Source organism: Aspergillus luchuensis, chromosome 4 (genome assembly GCF_016861625.1).
Source record: "Aspergillus luchuensis IFO 4308 DNA, chromosome 4, nearly complete sequence".
Taxonomy (NCBI): Eukaryota; Fungi; Ascomycota; class Eurotiomycetes; order Eurotiales; family Aspergillaceae; genus Aspergillus; species Aspergillus luchuensis.
In genome coordinates this window covers 390,716-408,617 of record NC_054852.1, presented here as the reverse complement: position 1 = coordinate 408,617, position 17,902 = coordinate 390,716, and the positions used below count along the sequence as shown (strand labels likewise).

At 50.6% G+C, this 17,902-nt stretch overlaps 6 protein-coding genes across 6 annotated transcripts; 3 read left to right on the top strand and 3 right to left on the bottom strand.

Moving 5' to 3' along the window:
* Positions 1-513: 513 nt before the first annotated feature.
* AKAW2_40165S (enoyl-CoA hydratase/isomerase family protein) lies at positions 514-1,502 on the bottom strand (the record flags this gene model as incomplete). The annotated part of the gene is made up of 3 exons (XM_041688466.1): positions 514-623; positions 695-1,320; positions 1,393-1,502. 3 exons carry the CDS (start codon positions 1,500-1,502, stop codon positions 514-516), a joined length of 846 nt encoding a protein of 281 aa, XP_041542248.1.
* An 835-nt stretch (positions 1,503-2,337) lies between these two features.
* AKAW2_40164A (NYN domain-containing protein) lies at positions 2,338-3,105 on the top strand (the record flags this gene model as incomplete). The annotated part of the gene is made up of 1 exon (XM_041688465.1): positions 2,338-3,105. One exon carries the CDS (start codon positions 2,338-2,340, stop codon positions 3,103-3,105), a length of 768 nt encoding a protein of 255 aa, XP_041542247.1.
* A 1,467-nt stretch (positions 3,106-4,572) lies between these two features.
* AKAW2_40163A (uncharacterized protein) lies at positions 4,573-6,870 on the top strand (the record flags this gene model as incomplete). The annotated part of the gene is made up of 2 exons (XM_041688464.1): positions 4,573-6,435; positions 6,493-6,870. 2 exons carry the CDS (start codon positions 4,573-4,575, stop codon positions 6,868-6,870), a joined length of 2,241 nt encoding a protein of 746 aa, XP_041542246.1.
* A 612-nt stretch (positions 6,871-7,482) lies between these two features.
* Positions 7,483-12,564, bottom strand: AKAW2_40162S (uncharacterized protein; the record flags this gene model as incomplete). The annotated part of the gene is made up of 4 exons (XM_041688463.1): positions 7,483-11,807; positions 11,885-12,342; positions 12,411-12,437; positions 12,491-12,564. 4 exons carry the CDS (start codon positions 12,562-12,564, stop codon positions 7,483-7,485), a joined length of 4,884 nt encoding a protein of 1,627 aa, XP_041542245.1.
* Positions 12,565-13,430: 866 nt separating this feature from the next.
* Positions 13,431-15,264, top strand: AKAW2_40161A (cytochrome P450; the record flags this gene model as incomplete). The annotated part of the gene is made up of 6 exons (XM_041688462.1): positions 13,431-13,505; positions 13,552-13,702; positions 13,756-13,815; positions 13,861-14,079; positions 14,161-14,526; positions 14,588-15,264. 6 exons carry the CDS (start codon positions 13,431-13,433, stop codon positions 15,262-15,264), a joined length of 1,548 nt encoding a protein of 515 aa, XP_041542244.1.
* A 635-nt stretch (positions 15,265-15,899) lies between these two features.
* Positions 15,900-17,216, bottom strand: AKAW2_40160S (branched-chain amino acid aminotransferase; the record flags this gene model as incomplete). The annotated part of the gene is made up of 5 exons (XM_041688461.1): positions 15,900-16,184; positions 16,238-16,884; positions 16,940-17,053; positions 17,103-17,138; positions 17,186-17,216. 5 exons carry the CDS (start codon positions 17,214-17,216, stop codon positions 15,900-15,902), a joined length of 1,113 nt encoding a protein of 370 aa, XP_041542243.1.
* Between the last annotated feature and the right edge of the window lie 686 nt (positions 17,217-17,902).

Sequence of the window (17,902 nt, the reverse complement as noted above, 5' to 3'; positions counted from 1 at the left end):
TGAGGGGGCTTTGACCGTCTGTCAGATTGAAGATAAGCACTCTGCCAACTTGATGCTGGGACCTGGGTTTGCAGCCCGACTAAGCGGCTGATTGGACCAGCAGGTCGATGCAACCTGAATCTACATACGAGGATCCACAACAGAACGAGTCTGTGCGGACGGGTGACATGATGGGCCGCTTAGCCTATTCATCCGTGCCTTGGCTCCTCGGCTTCAGCGTTAACATTGTAGGCGTCATCTGCCATGTCCAGGGTACAGAAAGAGCGCAAGTAAACTAATTTGTTGGGCTTCACTGGCTAACATCAATGATATATCATGTCATTATTACTGATTGCATCGCTCTTTCAGATTGCTGACAATGCAACGTTCACGAAATATTTTCTCTCTATTTCCTGCGCTTGCAGTAGATCGTCCTGACTGGCCTCGCCTCTGCTTGAACCCGTCAAACTCGAGGCAGCCTGAATTCAAGCAGATATTCATGCTGAGTACCAGTACCAGCAGTGGTCATTTACATCACAACTTCTCAAACGTGGGTTTTTTCCTTTGAATACCCGAAAGCAATGCGGCGGAAACATCCTTAGTCTGTAGCATGGCACTGTTCCAGACAGCCGTATGCCACAGCCCTAGAGTGTAGAGGATAGAATTAGCACCCGAATATATATTACGATCCTAGGAATACCCAACGTATACTTACCCTCCGGAACGGTATGATCCCTCGAATAATTCAGCAGCTCCTTGGTCCCCTGCACCGCAACCGGACTCTTGGTTGCTATCAGCTGTGCCAGATCCAACGCACCTCGGACCGTCTCCTCTTTGTTCTCGAAAACGCGATTGACAAATCCCACGCGGAAAGCCTCCTCCGCGTCAAAGTTTCTCGCGGTTAAAGCCACCTCCTTCACCCACCCGTAATTTCCCACCACCTTGGGCAACCGACTCAACGTCCCGACATCCGCCGCCAAGCCAATGTCTACTTCCTTGACGGCAAAGCGGACATCCGCCGAGCAGACCCGCACATCAGCAGCCACACCAATGTCCACGGCGAGACCGTAGGAGATAGCGTGGTAAGCCACGATCACCGGTTTCTCGCACTTTTCGAGGGATGAGATGCACTCTTGCAACTCGTCAATGTGGCGGCGCAATTGGGCAGCTTTGCGGGCGGGATCGCTAGTGGTGTTGGTGTCGGAGAGGAGGCCTTCGGAGGCGGCTTTGACGTCGAGGCCGGCAGTGAATGCGCGGTCGCCGGCACCGGTGAGGACGATGGCGCGGACAGAGGAGTCCGAGGAGAGACGGGTAAAGATGGCGGAAAGTTCCAGCCACATACTTGGGAGGTGGAATACATATTAGTTTGGTCGGCAAGAAAGAGGGAGGGGGAGGAGGAGGTTGTGGTGGTACCTTTCAATGAAGGCGTTCATTTTGTCGGGGCGGTTGATCTCCACGTGAGCGACATATTGACGTTCGGGCGGGAATGTAACGTTGAAGTGTTGGTATGTGTAGTCGGACATGATGATGTGCGAGTTTATGCTAATGCTAGATAGGAGTGTTGATGCGGTGGAGTAAGTTGAATGAATGTTGTTGGACTTAAGGAAACCGTTGGAGTTTTAAATAAATTATAGAGTTGTAATTGGAAAGTTGCCGAGGAAGGAAGGGGGAAAAGGGAGGGAGAGCTGCATCATAACCAGTCAAGTTAGTTAGTGTAATCCGGGGAATGACTGCATTGAAGAGATGCCGAGGTCCAACGGCCAGATTTAATCAAGTAGCAAGTGACAGGCGCATAGCGAAAAGGTTAACTAGTGGCCGGAATGGCTCCACCACGTGATTTTGACCAGCACTACTTAACTAGTATTTCCCCCTCTTCCAGCAGATTTCCTGCAACCACTGTCTCGATTCTCCTTGAAAGCCCAGGGACTTAAGAATAGAAAATTGTACCACCCTTACATAGGGCACTTGGTCACTCTGAGTTCCTTGGATTATTCATATTGCCCACCCGGCTCGCCTGCTCCCCGAAAGAGGGCTTCGCAGGGTTGCGGCTGTACTTTTCCAAGTACGCACCATTCATGACAGGAATCACAACATTCGGACGTAAGCAGGGATGTGCCTTTTGGTTATCCTATTGCAGTGGTTTCTGGAGGATACGAAGGAGGAGAGTTGATCGGATACGAACCGCCCCCTCTTGATCTTCCATCACGTAGATGTATCGTCATGACCTCGGTTTATCAAAGTTTATCACAGTATAAGATACGAAGAAGTTAGCGAAGGTTCATGACAATTCCTGACTCGAAACCCATCCCGCTCAACAATTAAAACAGTCAAGCATTGATACCTCCCAAGTCATCCAACATGGTCGCTGATGCCATGCCAAAATTCGCTGTTCTTATCGACGCAGACAATGCGCGTCATTCCAACATCCATCGCCTGCTCGCCGAAATTGCAAAATACGGAACAGTTCACGCAAAGCGAGCATATGGAGACTGGAGCAGTCAATATCTCATAGGCTGGAAGGACCAACTTCTTCATCACTCAATCCAACCCATACAACAATTTGCGTATACTCAGGGCAAAAATGCTACAGACTCAGCCATGATCATCGACGCCATGGACCTTCTTTATACTAGCCGCTATGATGGCTTTTGCCTTGTCTCCAGCGACAGTGACTTTACCAAATTAGCCTCTCGTATCCGCGAATCCGGACTTGTGGTCTATGGTTTCGGCGAGCAAAAGACGCCAAAGCCTTTTGTTGCTGCCTGCGATAAATTCATCTATACCGAAAACCTCGTGCATGTTGATGAGCTGAAGCCACATGCCACTAGTATACGCGCACCTGAGCACCCTGTAGCCGTCAAGAAAGTACAAATCGACGAACCCCTAGCCACTCAGCTACGAACGTCGGTAGAAGCAGTCTCCGGTGACGACGGATGGGCTAGCCTCTCCGCAGTTGGCTATCTTCTAACTAAAAAACATCCGGACTTTGACCCCCGTAGTCACGGATATCATAAGCTCAGTGATCTGATGGCCGCCTCTTCTTTGTTCGAAACCAGTTTCCACCCTCACCCACATAAGCCGTCTGCTGAGGTTTATGTCCGCGACACACGCCGAAAGTCGAGCTAATTTGCTGGCTGGGGATAATGTGTTCAATATTCATATCCTCTAGGGGTTGATTCCCATTGAACCGCCTCGAGTAATAATTGCAAGCCTGAAAAAGGCTTGGTTTGCTGCAATACTGGAAACTCACACCAAGCTCTGTAACGTCGATTAATCCGCAAGCACTACGTCGAATTCAACAGCTAGACAAGCCACTCCTTCACCTTAGTTAGGAGTTGCAGAGTGGAAATCGCTTCTGCCGCACTAACTATCAGGTGCCCGTGTGACTTAGTCTATGGTTTCATGATTGCCTGAAACAGATCACCTGAACAGGACTTGTTTCAGAAAGGCTATACTAAAAGTGAGGTGATAGCACCCTCATAATACATCCTCAGGGTATGCTGGGTTGGTCATAAAGCTACCGACCACTTTGGATTTTGATATGTTGATGAAAATAAACCCCCCCCCAAAAAGATATTTGCTTAACCTGGAATACGTTCTGCCTGTATAATAAGTGTCAGTTTGCCAGGCTAGTCCATAAAAGTCACTTTCTATGCTTTCTTGCTTTCAGGCCATGAAGCTATCATATCCTCAATGTAGGTGAAAAATTCCATCAAACGATAGGAAGTACATTGATCTTGTGGGTAGTAGTACAAGTGGATTAATTCTCTATCTAGCACGCTGGTAAATAGCATAACGTACGTCAATAATATGCCGATGTAAGGAGCAAAACTGATGGGCTTATCAAGGTATTTCTAGGCGCTATGGCTTGCCTCACCACATCACAGAATGTTCTATGCAATGAAGGCAAAGGCATGCTGGTATTTACGGGTTTGGAGCTTCCGACCACGAAGAATCGCGAGTCCCCCTCTCAGAACCAATAAGTACTTACTGTATTCTGATTGATGGGCGGCCACATATTTGCACAACGGTCGTTATCATAGCTCATTGCTGCTGCTGGCATTTCATACTCCTGCCACATTCCCTCTTTCAGATTTTGATCTACATGCCGCAAAAATAGTACTCCACTGACCAATGACGAAGGAGGTCAAAACAGAGAAAGTCGAATGAATACAGCGTTATCATGCCTCAGCATGACAGAATTATAGGCATACCGCAGATTACCACATCCAAATATACAATGGCGTCGCCTTAGATATGGTAGTGAGCACAACAGCCTTGCTAATCGTTGTCCCTGAGTTTGGTCAATTCATTCTGTCTGGTAGCACAGCCATACCGCTTTCATTCCGACCGAGTCAATCATTCGGACCAGTGGTTCTCTCGCCCTTGGATTGCCATGGCGCAAGTGAACATCATAACAGGACATGCGAGTCTGGAAATTCCGAGGGGCACACGACACAACATATAAGGATCTCTTGTTTTAAGGCAGACTGTATCCGAAAAGTCTGAGAAATGCATTGGAACCAATCATTTTCATAATCCTTTGTTCTACTTCCCGGTTCCCATTGACCACGGAATCAATCTACAGACACAATGGTCTTGAGAAATTTCAGCTCGGATGCCCTGGACAGCCTATGTACCCGGGAACAACTCGATCTCTTGAATTCCATCGACACGCTCCGTTCCCAAGGTATCAGCCACTATGTGTCCCTGCCGCAGATTATTGTCTGCGGTGACCAATCCTCAGGAAAGAGTTCGGTCCTCGAGGCGATATCCGGTGTCTCCTTCCCCGTCAAAAGCAACCTCTGCACACGGTTCCCTACAGAGCTCGTGCTCCGAAAAGATACCAATGTTGGAGTTAGAGTGTCTATCGTACCACACCACTCGCGTAGCGAGGCAGAACAACGGTCCCTGGGGAGTTTCTGCGAAGAGCTCGACAGTTTCGACGGACTGCCTCAGCTAGTCGAGAATGCCAAAGCAGCAATGGGCATATCCACCCATGGCAAAGCATTCTCGAATGATCTCCTCCGGATTGAAGTATCAGGACCGGATCGACCGCACTTGACCATTGTCGACCTGCCCGGGCTTATCCACTCGGAGACAAAACAACAATCTGCAGCAGATGTTCAACTCGTGCAGAATGTGGTACAATCCTATATGAAGGAGCCGCGAAGTGTCATTCTTGCAGTGATATCAGCGAAAAATGACTATGCCAACCAAATAGTCTTACGACTCGCAAGAGATGCCGATAAGTCCGGCGATCGAACCTTGGGGGTTATCACTAAGCCTGATACGTTGGTTTCCAATTCCGAAAGCGAAAAGATGTTCATATCCCTGGCAAACAACAGAGACGTCGAGTTTCGGCTAGGATGGCATACGCTAAGAAATATGGATAGTGATGAGGGAAGCTGGACCCTGGCCGAGCGTGATAGGAAAGAGCGTGAGTTCTTTTCTAAGGGTGCGTGGGTGGAGATGCCGCCTTCATGTGTTGGAATCAATGCTCTGCGGAACCGCCTCAGCAAGGTGCTTCTGCGGCAAATTGCGGCGGAGCTGCCAAGCCTTATTGATGAGATCAAGAACAAACAAGATAATTGCAATCGACAATTGATCAAGCTTGGTCAGCCGCGAACCACTTTGGATGAGCAGAAGACTTATCTTCTTAGGATCAGTCAATCGTTTCAGACCTTGGTCAAGGCAGCCGTCGATGGCACATACAATGAACCATTCTTCGAGCGCGCCCAATCCTCTACGGGCCAACAAAAGCGTATTCGTTCACTTCTTCAGAACCTTAATGAAGAATTTGCAGAGCGTCTGACTGTACAAGGCCACTATCGTAATATTGTGGCACTTAAGTCTAAAGATGAGGACCGCAAAGGGCAACTGTCGATCACGCGAAGCGAGTTTATTGATCACATCCAGGAGCTCATGAGACAAACAAGAGGGAGAGAGCTGCCAGGCACATTTAATCCGATGATCATCGGCGAACTATTCAAGGAGCAATGCGGCCCTTGGAAGGATATAACTCACCGACATATTCTTGAGACATGGGAGGTCGTCGAGAGATTTCTATTACTTCTAACAAGCTATGTTGCCGACGAAGCCACTTCTGTGATCCTCTTTGACAAGGTCATCTCACCCGCACTGAATCAGCTCAAGAAGTCTTTGATTAAAGCATGTGAAGAACTAGTTGGAAATCACCAGCAAGGCCATCCAATCACGTACAATCACTACTTCACGGAGACGATACATAAAATTCGTGAGGAGAGGCGCGCGACTTCCGTGCGCGAAACGATCAAGGATTTCTTTGGGGTTGCTGAAGAAAGACCAAATTATGTGTACTTACAGAATGAGTATAATCTGGAGAAGCTGGTTCAATCAATTCTATCGTTCGATGAACCGGATATGATGCGGTTTGCATCAGCCGAAGCTTTGGATTGCATGCTCGCTTATTATAAGGTACAGTCAACACCCGAACGCCACGCCTCTCATATTACTCAGTACTAACTATTGTAGGTGGCGCTCAAGCGCTTTATCGACGACGTTGCAGTCGAAGTTGTGGAGGTCAAACTGGTCCAGTCTCTATCTGATATATTCACACCCCTCAAAGTCTTCGAGATGCCGGCTGAGCTGGTATCGCGCATCGCCGGTGAATCGGATGAAAACCGTGCCCTGCGGCAACAATTGAACAAGAAGTTACAAGTACTTGACAAAGGCTTGTGGACTTGCCGACAATTCGCTAGTAGCCGTGGCATTGGAATGAATGGTATCAAGGAAGCACGTCATTTGGATCCGAAGGAAGGAGAAGGAGATGGGCTTGGATTATCGCAAACTGAGGAAGAGGACGATATCTCCTCGCAAGTCTATTTTGATCAAAGTGACGAAGGTCTGTAACTACTCCTTACTAGGGGTAACTGTCATAGTTGACTTTTAGATAGTGTCTAATTTACAGGCTCAACCATCGGAATCTAGTGAGGACTATGGCGGGCCAGCTGAAGAGTCGCCTTCATTTGTACAGGTGAATGCTTCCCCGCCTGGAACCATGTTTGTATTTGGGGAGCCCCCCTCTAGAGCAAATACGAAGAAAAGCAAAAGCAAGAAGAAGGGGAAAAGAGCGCACCGTGCCTAATGTCACATTTCTGCTTTGCTACCCCCGACCACAAAGAGAGATTAGCCCAGTCGTGCACACAATCATCAACCGGTAGTATAAGTGAAGGCAAATAGTATATTGCTGAATAAACTAATCATGAAGCTAAAACTCAAGCGTAGTTGTCAAGCCAGCGGCCGTGGTACAGGGACACAGCCCCTTTAGATATACATCCACAAACTCAAACTCAAACCAAACAAGTGGATATATTCTCGCAACTCGCAGAACGCCGTGCAACACAAAACCAGAAAGGGAACCTTGATCAGTCTGCAAGACCAGTCGGAAAGTACTCCGATTACACATGAACCAAAGGGATATGGGAACCCATCCACTACCCAATCATCAAGTACTCCGCACCGTCATCCCGCATATTCCATCTGCCCTCGGCCGTTGTCAGTCAGACGCGCCTCCGGATCCAGCAGGACACGGAACTCCTGGTCACTCCGGTATGGCGGCGTCTCTTTAGCAGAAAACACCGCATTTTGTGTGATGCCAAACCGGAAATGCTGTTGCGCCCGCCTCTGTCGCGCTTCAACCCGGACCCGATACGCATCATAGGTCGCCTGGTCCAGCGTGGCGAAGAGATAGCGCGAATGCACACCCAACGCTTGCGCTCCCTTCTGTCCAAACCCAAAAGAGGTGACCGAAAAGGCCTTGACGCCAGTGGTCTGAATGCTGCGACTGGGGTAGACCAGATAATCGTTTTGGAGGGCTGCGTCAATGTTGTCCGCATTGCGGTTGCCTGGAACCAACCCGGTATTGAGCACTTGCAGGCCACCGTTGAGCATCCATGCTCCTGCAGCACCCTTCGAGTGCCCTGTAAGGTACTTCTGGAAGATGCCCAATGCAGGATTACCCTTTGTTCGACCCAGGTGATGCAACTGTTGGCTAATCATGTTCGTCTCGTTCTTCTCGTTGAGCACGGTGGATGTTCCGTGGAACGAGACCACGTCCAGGTCGTTGATGGTCAGGTTCCAAGTTGCCAGGGCACCGCGTAGCGGAGATATCTCTGGGTCATTCTTCCAGAAGTGGTTACCGAATGTGTTCAGCGCATCTTTCTCTTGGATCCGGGCTTCGCGGCGTACGTAGCGGAGGCGCTCATTGATCTCCTCAGCTCGCTCTTCTGCATAAGGGCTGGGACTGCGCTTGAGGTCCGCCAACTCTGCCTCAGCGATGTCAACTTCCATGTCGACGCGTTCCTTGATGTGCTGGAGTGACATGTTTAGTCTTCGGCGTCTGTATGAAATTTCTAACATTGGGGATGGGACTCGGTGTCGTGCCTCTCGTGCATTCGTAAGGAGACCCTTGCCGGGCGCAGGAACGGATCGCCCGATCTTGTCACTAGCTGTCCCGACCCATGCTATGATGCCCTGGATGGGAAGACCCATGTCCAAGGCCAACTGGGCGGATGTGATCACCTGGATACCACTGCCTTGCGACTCGACAAATCCAGCACGGGTCGAAGCGGCCGGTCGCGACATCTCGCTAGGATCACGACCTTTCTCGATCTCTTCTTCACTACTCACGGTGGCCTTCATCTCCGCAAACTCATACGACACATCTTCGGAGAAGTCATCAAAACCACCGACGAGACACATCTTGGCTTTGCCGGAGACGATAGTCTCGTAGCCGGATTCGAGTGACTCGATTGAGGTTGCGCAAGCGCCGACCGGGGTGCGGATTGGACCAGTAGAGGACAGCAAGAGCATGTTGATCCATGCAGCCGTTGTGTTGATGAATGATTCTTGCAGGATGTCGTTTTGAACCTGCTTCTCCACGAAGCGGTCCTTATGCAGCTTTCGGAGTGCTTTAACACCACCCAGCCCAGAGCCGATACAATTGCCGATCTCAGACACATGCAAATACTGGTATATCTCGAATGGGTCGCTGATTCCTGCGCTCAAAAGTGCTTCCACGGTTCCAATGAGAGCATATAGCGTGGCTGGATCTACTTGACTGGCGAGATCTTCAGTAAGCCCATACGTACGGGCATCCCACCCGGTCGGAATCTGACCGGCGACTGCTCGGTCGAATCGAAGTGCCTTCGGGATCATGAGGCAGGCTCCCTTGAGCAGACGGATGGTGTACTCCTCGCCTTCAGGAAGGATCTCGACTTTATCGCCGTGTTCGAGTCGGAGTTGTTCTGCGGTTTCCTTGGACGTCTTCAACGGAGGCATATCCTCGTCGAGCACAACTTCCTGCAAAAATTTCTTCTTATACGGATCGTAGCCATCATTAATATCTGGCTCAATGAGCCGAATGCCGGTGTGTGCCAAGATGTGCTCTTCGAAACGCTTCTTTACATCGACATCGCGAATAGGCTCCATGGTCTCTACGACGATCCAGCCATGGTAATGCGGGTTCCCGTTCAGAGGTCCATTGTGATGCTTAATCAGACCCATGACCCAGGCCATCTCAATGCAGCCCTCTAGTGAGAACTCTCCATATGCCTCCATCTCCCAGCGCGTCCGGGCGTTGCCGTAGGGCCCAACTTCAGAGAAACCAGTGACAACAACGACGCGGTCGAGATCGACCATTCCGCGCAACTGACCAGCGAGAGGAAGGATTTCAGTCTGGTACTCAGGTAGACGAGGAAAGTCGAGGGCAAGCCTCGCCTTCTGTTCCCGCACCTGAGGTGCCTCTTCCGATGGCTTCCCAAGGGCAGCGCGCTCGAAAACCTCTTCCTTTGCTAGGGCCTCTCGGATTTCGCTGGTCTCTTTCTGCTTCTGGCGGATGGAATCAACAGCCTCTTTGAAATTTGGGAAGTGGCCCATGCCACCACTCAGGTCTGCCCGCACTGGTGTCACCTCGCATTCTGTTGCGATGGGCGAGGACATGAGGATCAGGATGTAGTGGGCCATTTCAACCTGGGAGAACGTCCTTACTCCCATCTTCTCAATATCCTCTGCGACACTATTATTGGCGCTCATAAGTCCTGTCCCGCGTGTCCAGCCGATAATCGCACCGCAGATCGAAAGGTAGGCCCCCCATGACTCGGAGCTCCAGCGGTTAAACAGCGTTTCAAGAGCAAGCTTTGACTCGGGGTACAGACCGTCACCACCGAAGATACCGTGGTTCGGCGACAATGGCAGAATCACCTGTGAAGGATGACTGTCAAATCCTCGTGTTTGTTTCTGCTTCTTGATTGCGCCCAGCAACCTGATCGTGTTTGTCAGCATGATGCGATGCGCCAGCTCGGACTTGGAGTCGATGTCTTCAATTTGACGGCCCCCTTCTGGGATGGCTGCGAATGGCACAACATGGCTCAGATCCCATCCGAGACCTTTGTCGGAATCATAGATGTACGACACCAGGGACTCGAGGTCTCGCTGACTAGCCTGGTTGAATGGCAAGAGAATGAGCTGTGAACCATGAGATCCTTCTTCAGCGTAGAGCTGCTGGTACAACCGCGTCGTCGCGAGTGAGTAACTGCTGGTCGTTACAAGCACCCGAGCGCCTCCTCTCAGAAGACCGCGTACAATTTCGGTGCCGATGGAATCCCGTCCTGCACCAATGACAAGCACTTCTGCGTCTGAGAACGAAAGGCATTGGTTGTCCGTTTGGCCAAGGGTAGCCATAAAGGCTGCATTTAAGTCCGCTCGACTTTCCCAGCCCTGACTTCCCAGAGACTTGAGGGTAGCTGGTGACGCTGCATCGACGGTCGCACGGGGGACCTCGGTATAGTGAATCTTTCCTTGGCTATCGATGGTTGTCTTCGGTGCATCGACAACCAAGCGGTGGGCAGTCAACGGCTGAGCACCTGATAACTGCGGATTACATGCCAGCCGCAGCTGACGGAGGACATCGCGGGCATGAATCGCTCGCGGATTCCGCAGCTTCAGGCAATGTGTCTCCAGGTATTCCAGCATCTGCACGAGCTTGGGATTAGACTTTCGAGCAATCCGTCCCATGATGGTTTCAATCTCGCGGCCAGTCAGCGCAATAGTCCCCGCCAGGATGTGATGAAACATATCCACAGCGTCTTGCATCGCCCAATTCCAGAACGAGTCGTATCTGCGGGCCTTGGCTACGGACAACATGGGCTTGATACCCGAGCCGTAAACCTCGCCATGCTCCGAAATCCAGAGCTGCAGTTCGTCTTGAAGATCTGCTATGACCTCTGCTGCCTTCGTATTGGCCTTGTGTCCAGCCTGCAGGTCAATTCCAAGCAACTTTGCATACACTTCCAGCATGGCTTGGGCACGGTCATCCTGAGACTTGGCCAGCGCCTTGACGGCCGTCTGGTCTACCACGACTGGTCCCGACGATGGACCAGCTCCATCGGATGAAGTTCCTGCTGAAAATAGATCAATCTTCGAATCCTGAGCATACTGTTGAACGGTGTCGTCAAGGAAAGCATGAGCAGCACTAGTATCAGGGAGCCGTGCAGCAGGCTGCTGGACGGCAGCACGTAACAAAACTGCATCCTGGCGGCCTGTCTGTAAACCATATTTGGAAAGCAGGTGGGCCCGCACTTCACCCGACCCTAGGCCAGCCGGCATTTTTGCCGACACCATTCGGTTAACAAGGGTCTGTGTGGTCTTTCCCAGGCCTTTCTTCCAAGAACCGTGAGCTTCGATTGATTGAGCGAGCTCTGACAGTGGAGTATCTTCGGGGGCGTCTGGAATGGAGCCAAACTCGGCGCCGATGTCTCCGACGATCTCATTTTCCAGAGTGGATCGGCCTGTAGTGTGTCAGTATGAAGCCAGGTGTGGTCGTGGAGAAAACATGGCAAAAGCATGAAAGCAAATTCATTCTCACCTCCAACCAGCTTCTTAATGGTTTGGCTCAAGTCAATGTCTTGCAGTGGCTTCTTCAGTTTGTGTGCGATGAGGGCAATAATGATGTCAATAGCTGCGATAGTCTTGTCTTCAATATTGGAAGAGGCTTGCCGCACTGGAGCGGGCTGGGGTGTGGTAGTATCAGCTGCCTTAGGGGGTGTGACGGGGGTGGTGGGCTGTGAGGGATGTGCAGCAGGTGTGGATGACTCTTTGCTTGTTTGGGCTGGGGCGAGCTCGTCCTCGCTTGACTCATAGTATATCTCTCGTGCATTTTTCTTATGACTCCATATATCTCGTTCGATGGCAAGTGCAGCATCATGTACTTGGTACTTGGCCGCCAATGTCTTCTTAATCATGCCAAGCAAAGTCTCAGCAGGTCCGATTTCAATCAGTCGATCAACCTTTTGCTCCTGGAGCACGACGTCTTGTGTTTCAATCCTGTGGTAACTTAGCGACTGCACATCACTTTCCGGCTTGCCGAGCGCCAATGCTTCATAGTAACGTACCATCTGACCGGCGAAGCAAACTGGTACCTAAGAGAAACCCATCAGATGCGATGCCTCAAAGCAATGAGAAGCCAACTCACGCAAGAAGCTCCGTCAGCAACACGTATGCCAGCTCCCGGTGGACCCTTGGGTGAATCTTCTCCTTGGATGCCATGTTGGCTCTGTGAGACAGCGTGTTTGATGGGAGCCAAGAGGTATTTCGAGGAAAACCATGCCCAGGATATATGTCGCACATGGGCGCTTCGAAGTCCAGTTCAACACTAAGACACGCACTGTGCCTTGCATGAGAGCGTGTTATCTCCCAGCGTGCTATCACGGCTGGCTCCGACACTTTGGCCCCAACTCCACCTACGAGGCTCGGAGTTCGTCAGCATGACTCGCGCTATGGTCAGCATCTAGGAACCTTGAGCTGAGAGTATCTGCGCGTTTCAGTGGATCGGAATCCCTGAAATCTGAGCGTAAATAGGGCTTAGTTTATTTCAGCTCCGGAAGACGATTCGTATCGGTATTTTACGGATGTTTCAGCACTAGTATTGATACACATCGTAACTTACGCTTGTATGTTTTAAATTTCTGACCGTATCTTATCATACCGATCTATGTGGACATCGTGCTGATCCTGATCCCTTAGACAAGATTACCCAGGCGGTGGCTGTGTACCCTGATCCTTCACCACGTTTTCGAATCAGTGGAGATATGCAGCTCGCCACGAGGAATGTGGAGCTCATCGGCGTATTTGCATGGATGAGCCAGGTGGATTGTGGTCCGACGGTTGGCGTCATCTCACCCCTGCATGAGCTGTAGTCTTTGCTCAGTCCACTTCGTGAGAAAGAGCTTGTTGGATGCTTGTCTTACGATGTCCGACGAGGCCTTGTCGCTTCTTCGGCAGCGACTGAAAGGCATATTACCTGGGTGTGAGGGTTCTGTTCCGATTGCATCTTCAGCCAACGCTCTCTACTGAGTTCTTGTTATCTGTTATCGTGGTTGAAGCCTTTGGCTGAGCCTGGCTTTACTGGTACTATGGTCTTCACGTCTACATTCCAAGCCTATTGGCAAGCAGGCGTTTTAGCCATCTTTGGTGCTGCAGTTGCTTCGGTCAGTTTTCATGCCCCAAATCTATCTGCGTTACTTACATGCATAGACCTTTGTGTATGCGGTCTACCACCTATTCTTCCATCCACTTGCACACTTTCCAGGTCCGTTCTGGGCCAAGTTCACATGTCTCTACTCTGGCTATCATGCATGGAAAGGTGATTTGCATATTGACATGCAGCGTTGCCATGAGAAATATGGTATGTCCTCTGTTCGTCTGGCTGGCTGTGCTTTTAGTTGCTAATTGTCGTAGGGGACTTTGTTCGCTATGCGCCGAACCAGCTCTTGATCAATACATCCATTGGGCTTCATGGTATGCTACCTATTGCAGTCAAAGGATTTTAGCTAATAGCATAAGACATCTACGGCTTCGGACGCAACACTCAGAAGTCCAAGCTCTACAGTGCGATGGTCCATCGCGCCCCGAACACCCTCACCCTCATCGACAAGAAGGCACACGGCCGAAAGAGACGTATCATCAGTCAAGGTCTTTCTGATGCTGCACTAAGGCGGTATCAGCCTGCTATTCTCAAGCATATCAATGAACTTTGCGGCGCACTTGTGGGTAGCAAGCCCAGTGAGTGGTCTGTTCCACGGAATGTCGCACATTATTGTATGGTCCCGCCTTCTATGTCCAGATCCTTACTAATGAACGCAGTCAACTTTCTTACCTTCGACATCATGTCCGATGTCCTCTTCGGTGAACACTACAACATGGTTACAAGCGAGGAGCACCGCTACGTTGTCAAAGCGATCGAGGACTCGAACGTCCGGACATCCGTTCTCGCTCAAGCCCCTATTCTTGCTTTCCGGCGCTGGGACCGTACAATCTTCGCGGAGTCCATCCTCGCCCGAAACAGGTTCATCCAGTTTGTGAACACCCTTCTTCAGCGGAGGTTCAAGGCGGCGAAGTCCGCACGGCAGGACGTTTTCACCTTCCTGCTGGACGCCAAGGATCCCGAGACTCAGCAGAGTTTGTCCCTCGCTGAGATTGGTGCTGAAACGACCACTCTTGTTGTAGCTGGTACATATCCATCCCAATGCCTTTCACTATTATATTGCTAACTTAAGTCGACGTATTCCAGGCTCCGACACGTCCTCCACGGCCTTCTCCTCCTGCCTCTTCTACCTCTCCCACAACAAGGACTGGTACAACCGCGTAGCAACCGAAATCCGGAACACCTTCTCGTCCCCGGACGAGATCACCCTCGGTCCCCGCCTCAGCTCCTGTATCTACCTCCGTGCCTGTATTGATGAATCTCTTCGCATGTCGCCTCCCGCCGGATCCGCCCTCTGGCGTGAAGTCGGCCCTGGCGGCGCCACCTTCGATGGCCACTTTATCCCCGCCGGCTATGACGTCGGAACCGGTATCTACGCCATCCACCATAATGAGAACTACTATCCTGAGGCTTTCAATTTCCGTCCTGAGCGCTGGATTCTAGCTGGTGCGGAGGGCGATATTGAGGCCGTGGGTACGGCTGATAGAGACAGTCTGGCCAAGGCCCAGGGCGCATTCAATCCTTTCTCCATCGGACCGAGAGGATGCATTGGTAAGGGGCTGGCGTTGGCGGAGTTGACGCTGGGCATTGCCACGATGTTGTGGAGGTATGATTTTGTATTGAGTAAGGCGAAGGGTGTGACTCTTGGTGCGGGGAGGAAGGGATTGGGGCCTGGAAGGGAGAGGGATAATGAGTACCAGCTGTATGATCATATCACGGCGTCGAAGGAGGGGCCGATGGTTTGTTTTAGGGAGAGGGAGTAGTTGATGGAGTGGGTTGGTGGAGGGTTATGAGGGTTCCAACTATGGTTTGGTAAATATTACAGAGGGAAGTGAATGTGTTTATGTTAGTTGTGGTATAGCATGAGGCGCTACGTATTTGAATGTAACATAGGTGACCGTATTCATGCCCGAGGCATTAGTTACATTGTGTCGCCCTCGGCGCCGCGTTGCAATTGTGGTTCCAAGCGCATTATTATGATGGTCCTATGTTTCTCAAGAAGGCCCTATGGACTTCATCTATCGCTATGTTATAGTTGTATTTATTTGTATGGTACACTTAAGTGTTCTGAGCATTAGACTCAAAATAATACGCTCTTTTCTAGGAGTGTCACAGTAAAACCTACCTCGAGCACGCCAACTACTATTTATCTATCTGCCAATGTACTGAACACATACAAGTAATCATACTATATGACTTTCTAACTTGGGCAGTAGTAGTAAGCTGCAAACGTTCTCAAAAGTACATAGCTTCATTTCCAATAAGTAATTGCTATACGAAGGAAATCCACTGTGCAACATGAATACGATCTGAAATGGTAAAAAATATATACTGATTGACTAACATGACTATACATCAGACCTGATACAAAGACAGCCTATAGCAATCCAAAATAGATCTAATGAACACCATTTGCAATACCATTGGCCTTCTTATCACCCGCGTACTTCTCATACACCGTCTCCGGCGCCTTCACAGCCTCTACCCACTTAGCAAACTCCTCTCCAGTCTCTCCCCGCTGAATCTTCCTCAACCTCGTCAACAACTCCAAGCACAACGGCCCACTCCCGAACTCAAGCTTTTCCCCAGTTGACCTCCGCGTAATAGACCGAATAGGAACCACAGCAGCTGCGGTTCCAGCCGCCATGACCTCAGTGAACTGGCCAAGTGTATTCCAGGGCACCTAATAAGCAGTCAGCACATACGTTCCCCAAGAGAGAGAACAGATACACATACACTCCTCTTTTCCACTACCCACCCCAAACTCCGCGCAATCCCCTGCACCGAGTCACTCGTCACACTATCAATAACACACTTACTGTCCGGCACCACCAGCCTAACCACATGTCCATCTCTAACAATACCTAGGAAGCTCGACGTTGAGAACTCATCCACCTCCGTCTGTGACTGACTGTCTAAATGCAAAGTGAGCGGGAACCCCTCTCTTCTCGCCATCTCTGTATACTTTATCACAGGCGCGTAGTTCCCACCGACCTTCCCATGACCTGTGCCGCGGGGCGCCGCACGATCAAACTCCTCAATGACTAGCGCATCCGCTGCTCCGGTACCATGGTATGTGCCGAAGGGCTGCACATACACACAGAAGAGGTACTCGCGGGGAGGGGTGAGGGCGAAATGCCCGCCTGCGCCAAAGGCGAGCGGGCGGATGTAGAGCGCTGCGTTAGTGGAGTGGGGTGGCACAAAGGCAGCATTCTCGGATACGGCGAGGCGGACGGCGTCGAGGAAGAGTGTGTCCGGGATGGCAGGGATGGAGACTAGGTCGGCGGAGTGGGCCATGCGAGAGGCGTGCTTGTCAGGGCGGAAGAGGAGGATCTCTTCGTTGGCATTGCGGGTGGCTTTGAGACCTTCGTAGATTTGTTGGCCTATTGCTGCGGTTAGTGACCATCGGAGGGGGTGTGGGAAGGGGAATTGGTGTACCATAGTTGAGGCCCGGGGCGAGACCATGGATGCGGAGGTAAGGGTCTTTGACGAAGGTTGGGGCTTGCCAGGTTTGGGTCGTTGGGTCGAATTTGCATTCGACGTGGCCGTTAACTGCCTGTGTTAGTTGTGGTATATGACATGGGATGTGGATAGACCGTACCAATATCGGTCACAGCGAGCCCAAGTTTTGACCAGTCTGTGGTTGTTAGTGACGATTGTCGTGGATGGAATAGGTGGATGTACCAAGGTCGGCTGCTGGAGGTGCGAAGGCCATTGTTCAGGTTACAGTGTACTTTGTGGGGCGTGCGGACGGTGATTATGGTAGAATGATGATGAGGATGCTACAGAGGAAAACGAATGAAGAGATAAAAAGACCTGAGAGTTACACTGCCCATGCGGTATCGAATGCGTTCCAATCCACAAGACCTGCTACATGGTTGGCCCCATGCCGAATAAACCATATACGCCCTTCCGCTTTCGTAAATGCAGCATCCTCGTGCGTTAAACAGATAAGCAATCTGATACATCATAAGCATCAGCCAAGAGTTTCATTCTGAAGCTGAAGCTCTCGTGTTCGGAGATTGTTGGCTCATTGGCAAAGTTGTAGTTTCGGCAGGATCGAGCTCTGCTGCAGGTGCAGCTAACCTGACCTGGCTAGAAACGAGATCTACGAATCGAGCGCAATTACGAACGATTTCGGAGAATATAGTTCGTGTCTCGCCCGCTGACGTGAGACTAGTTCACATAGCATTCCCGTATAGCAACGTGCTTATCTGTGTTTCTTATGCTCTCTCTTGGTTGGGATTGAGTTCCGCGGGAAGCCGATCAGGCCACGAGGTCCCCGTATGGTATTATTATTAGTGCATTACTGTCATGTTCTAAAAAGACATTACTTACAGTACATACGGATATACCATACGCACTGTATTCCAGTCACAGAAATCAGACTCCACCCTAATT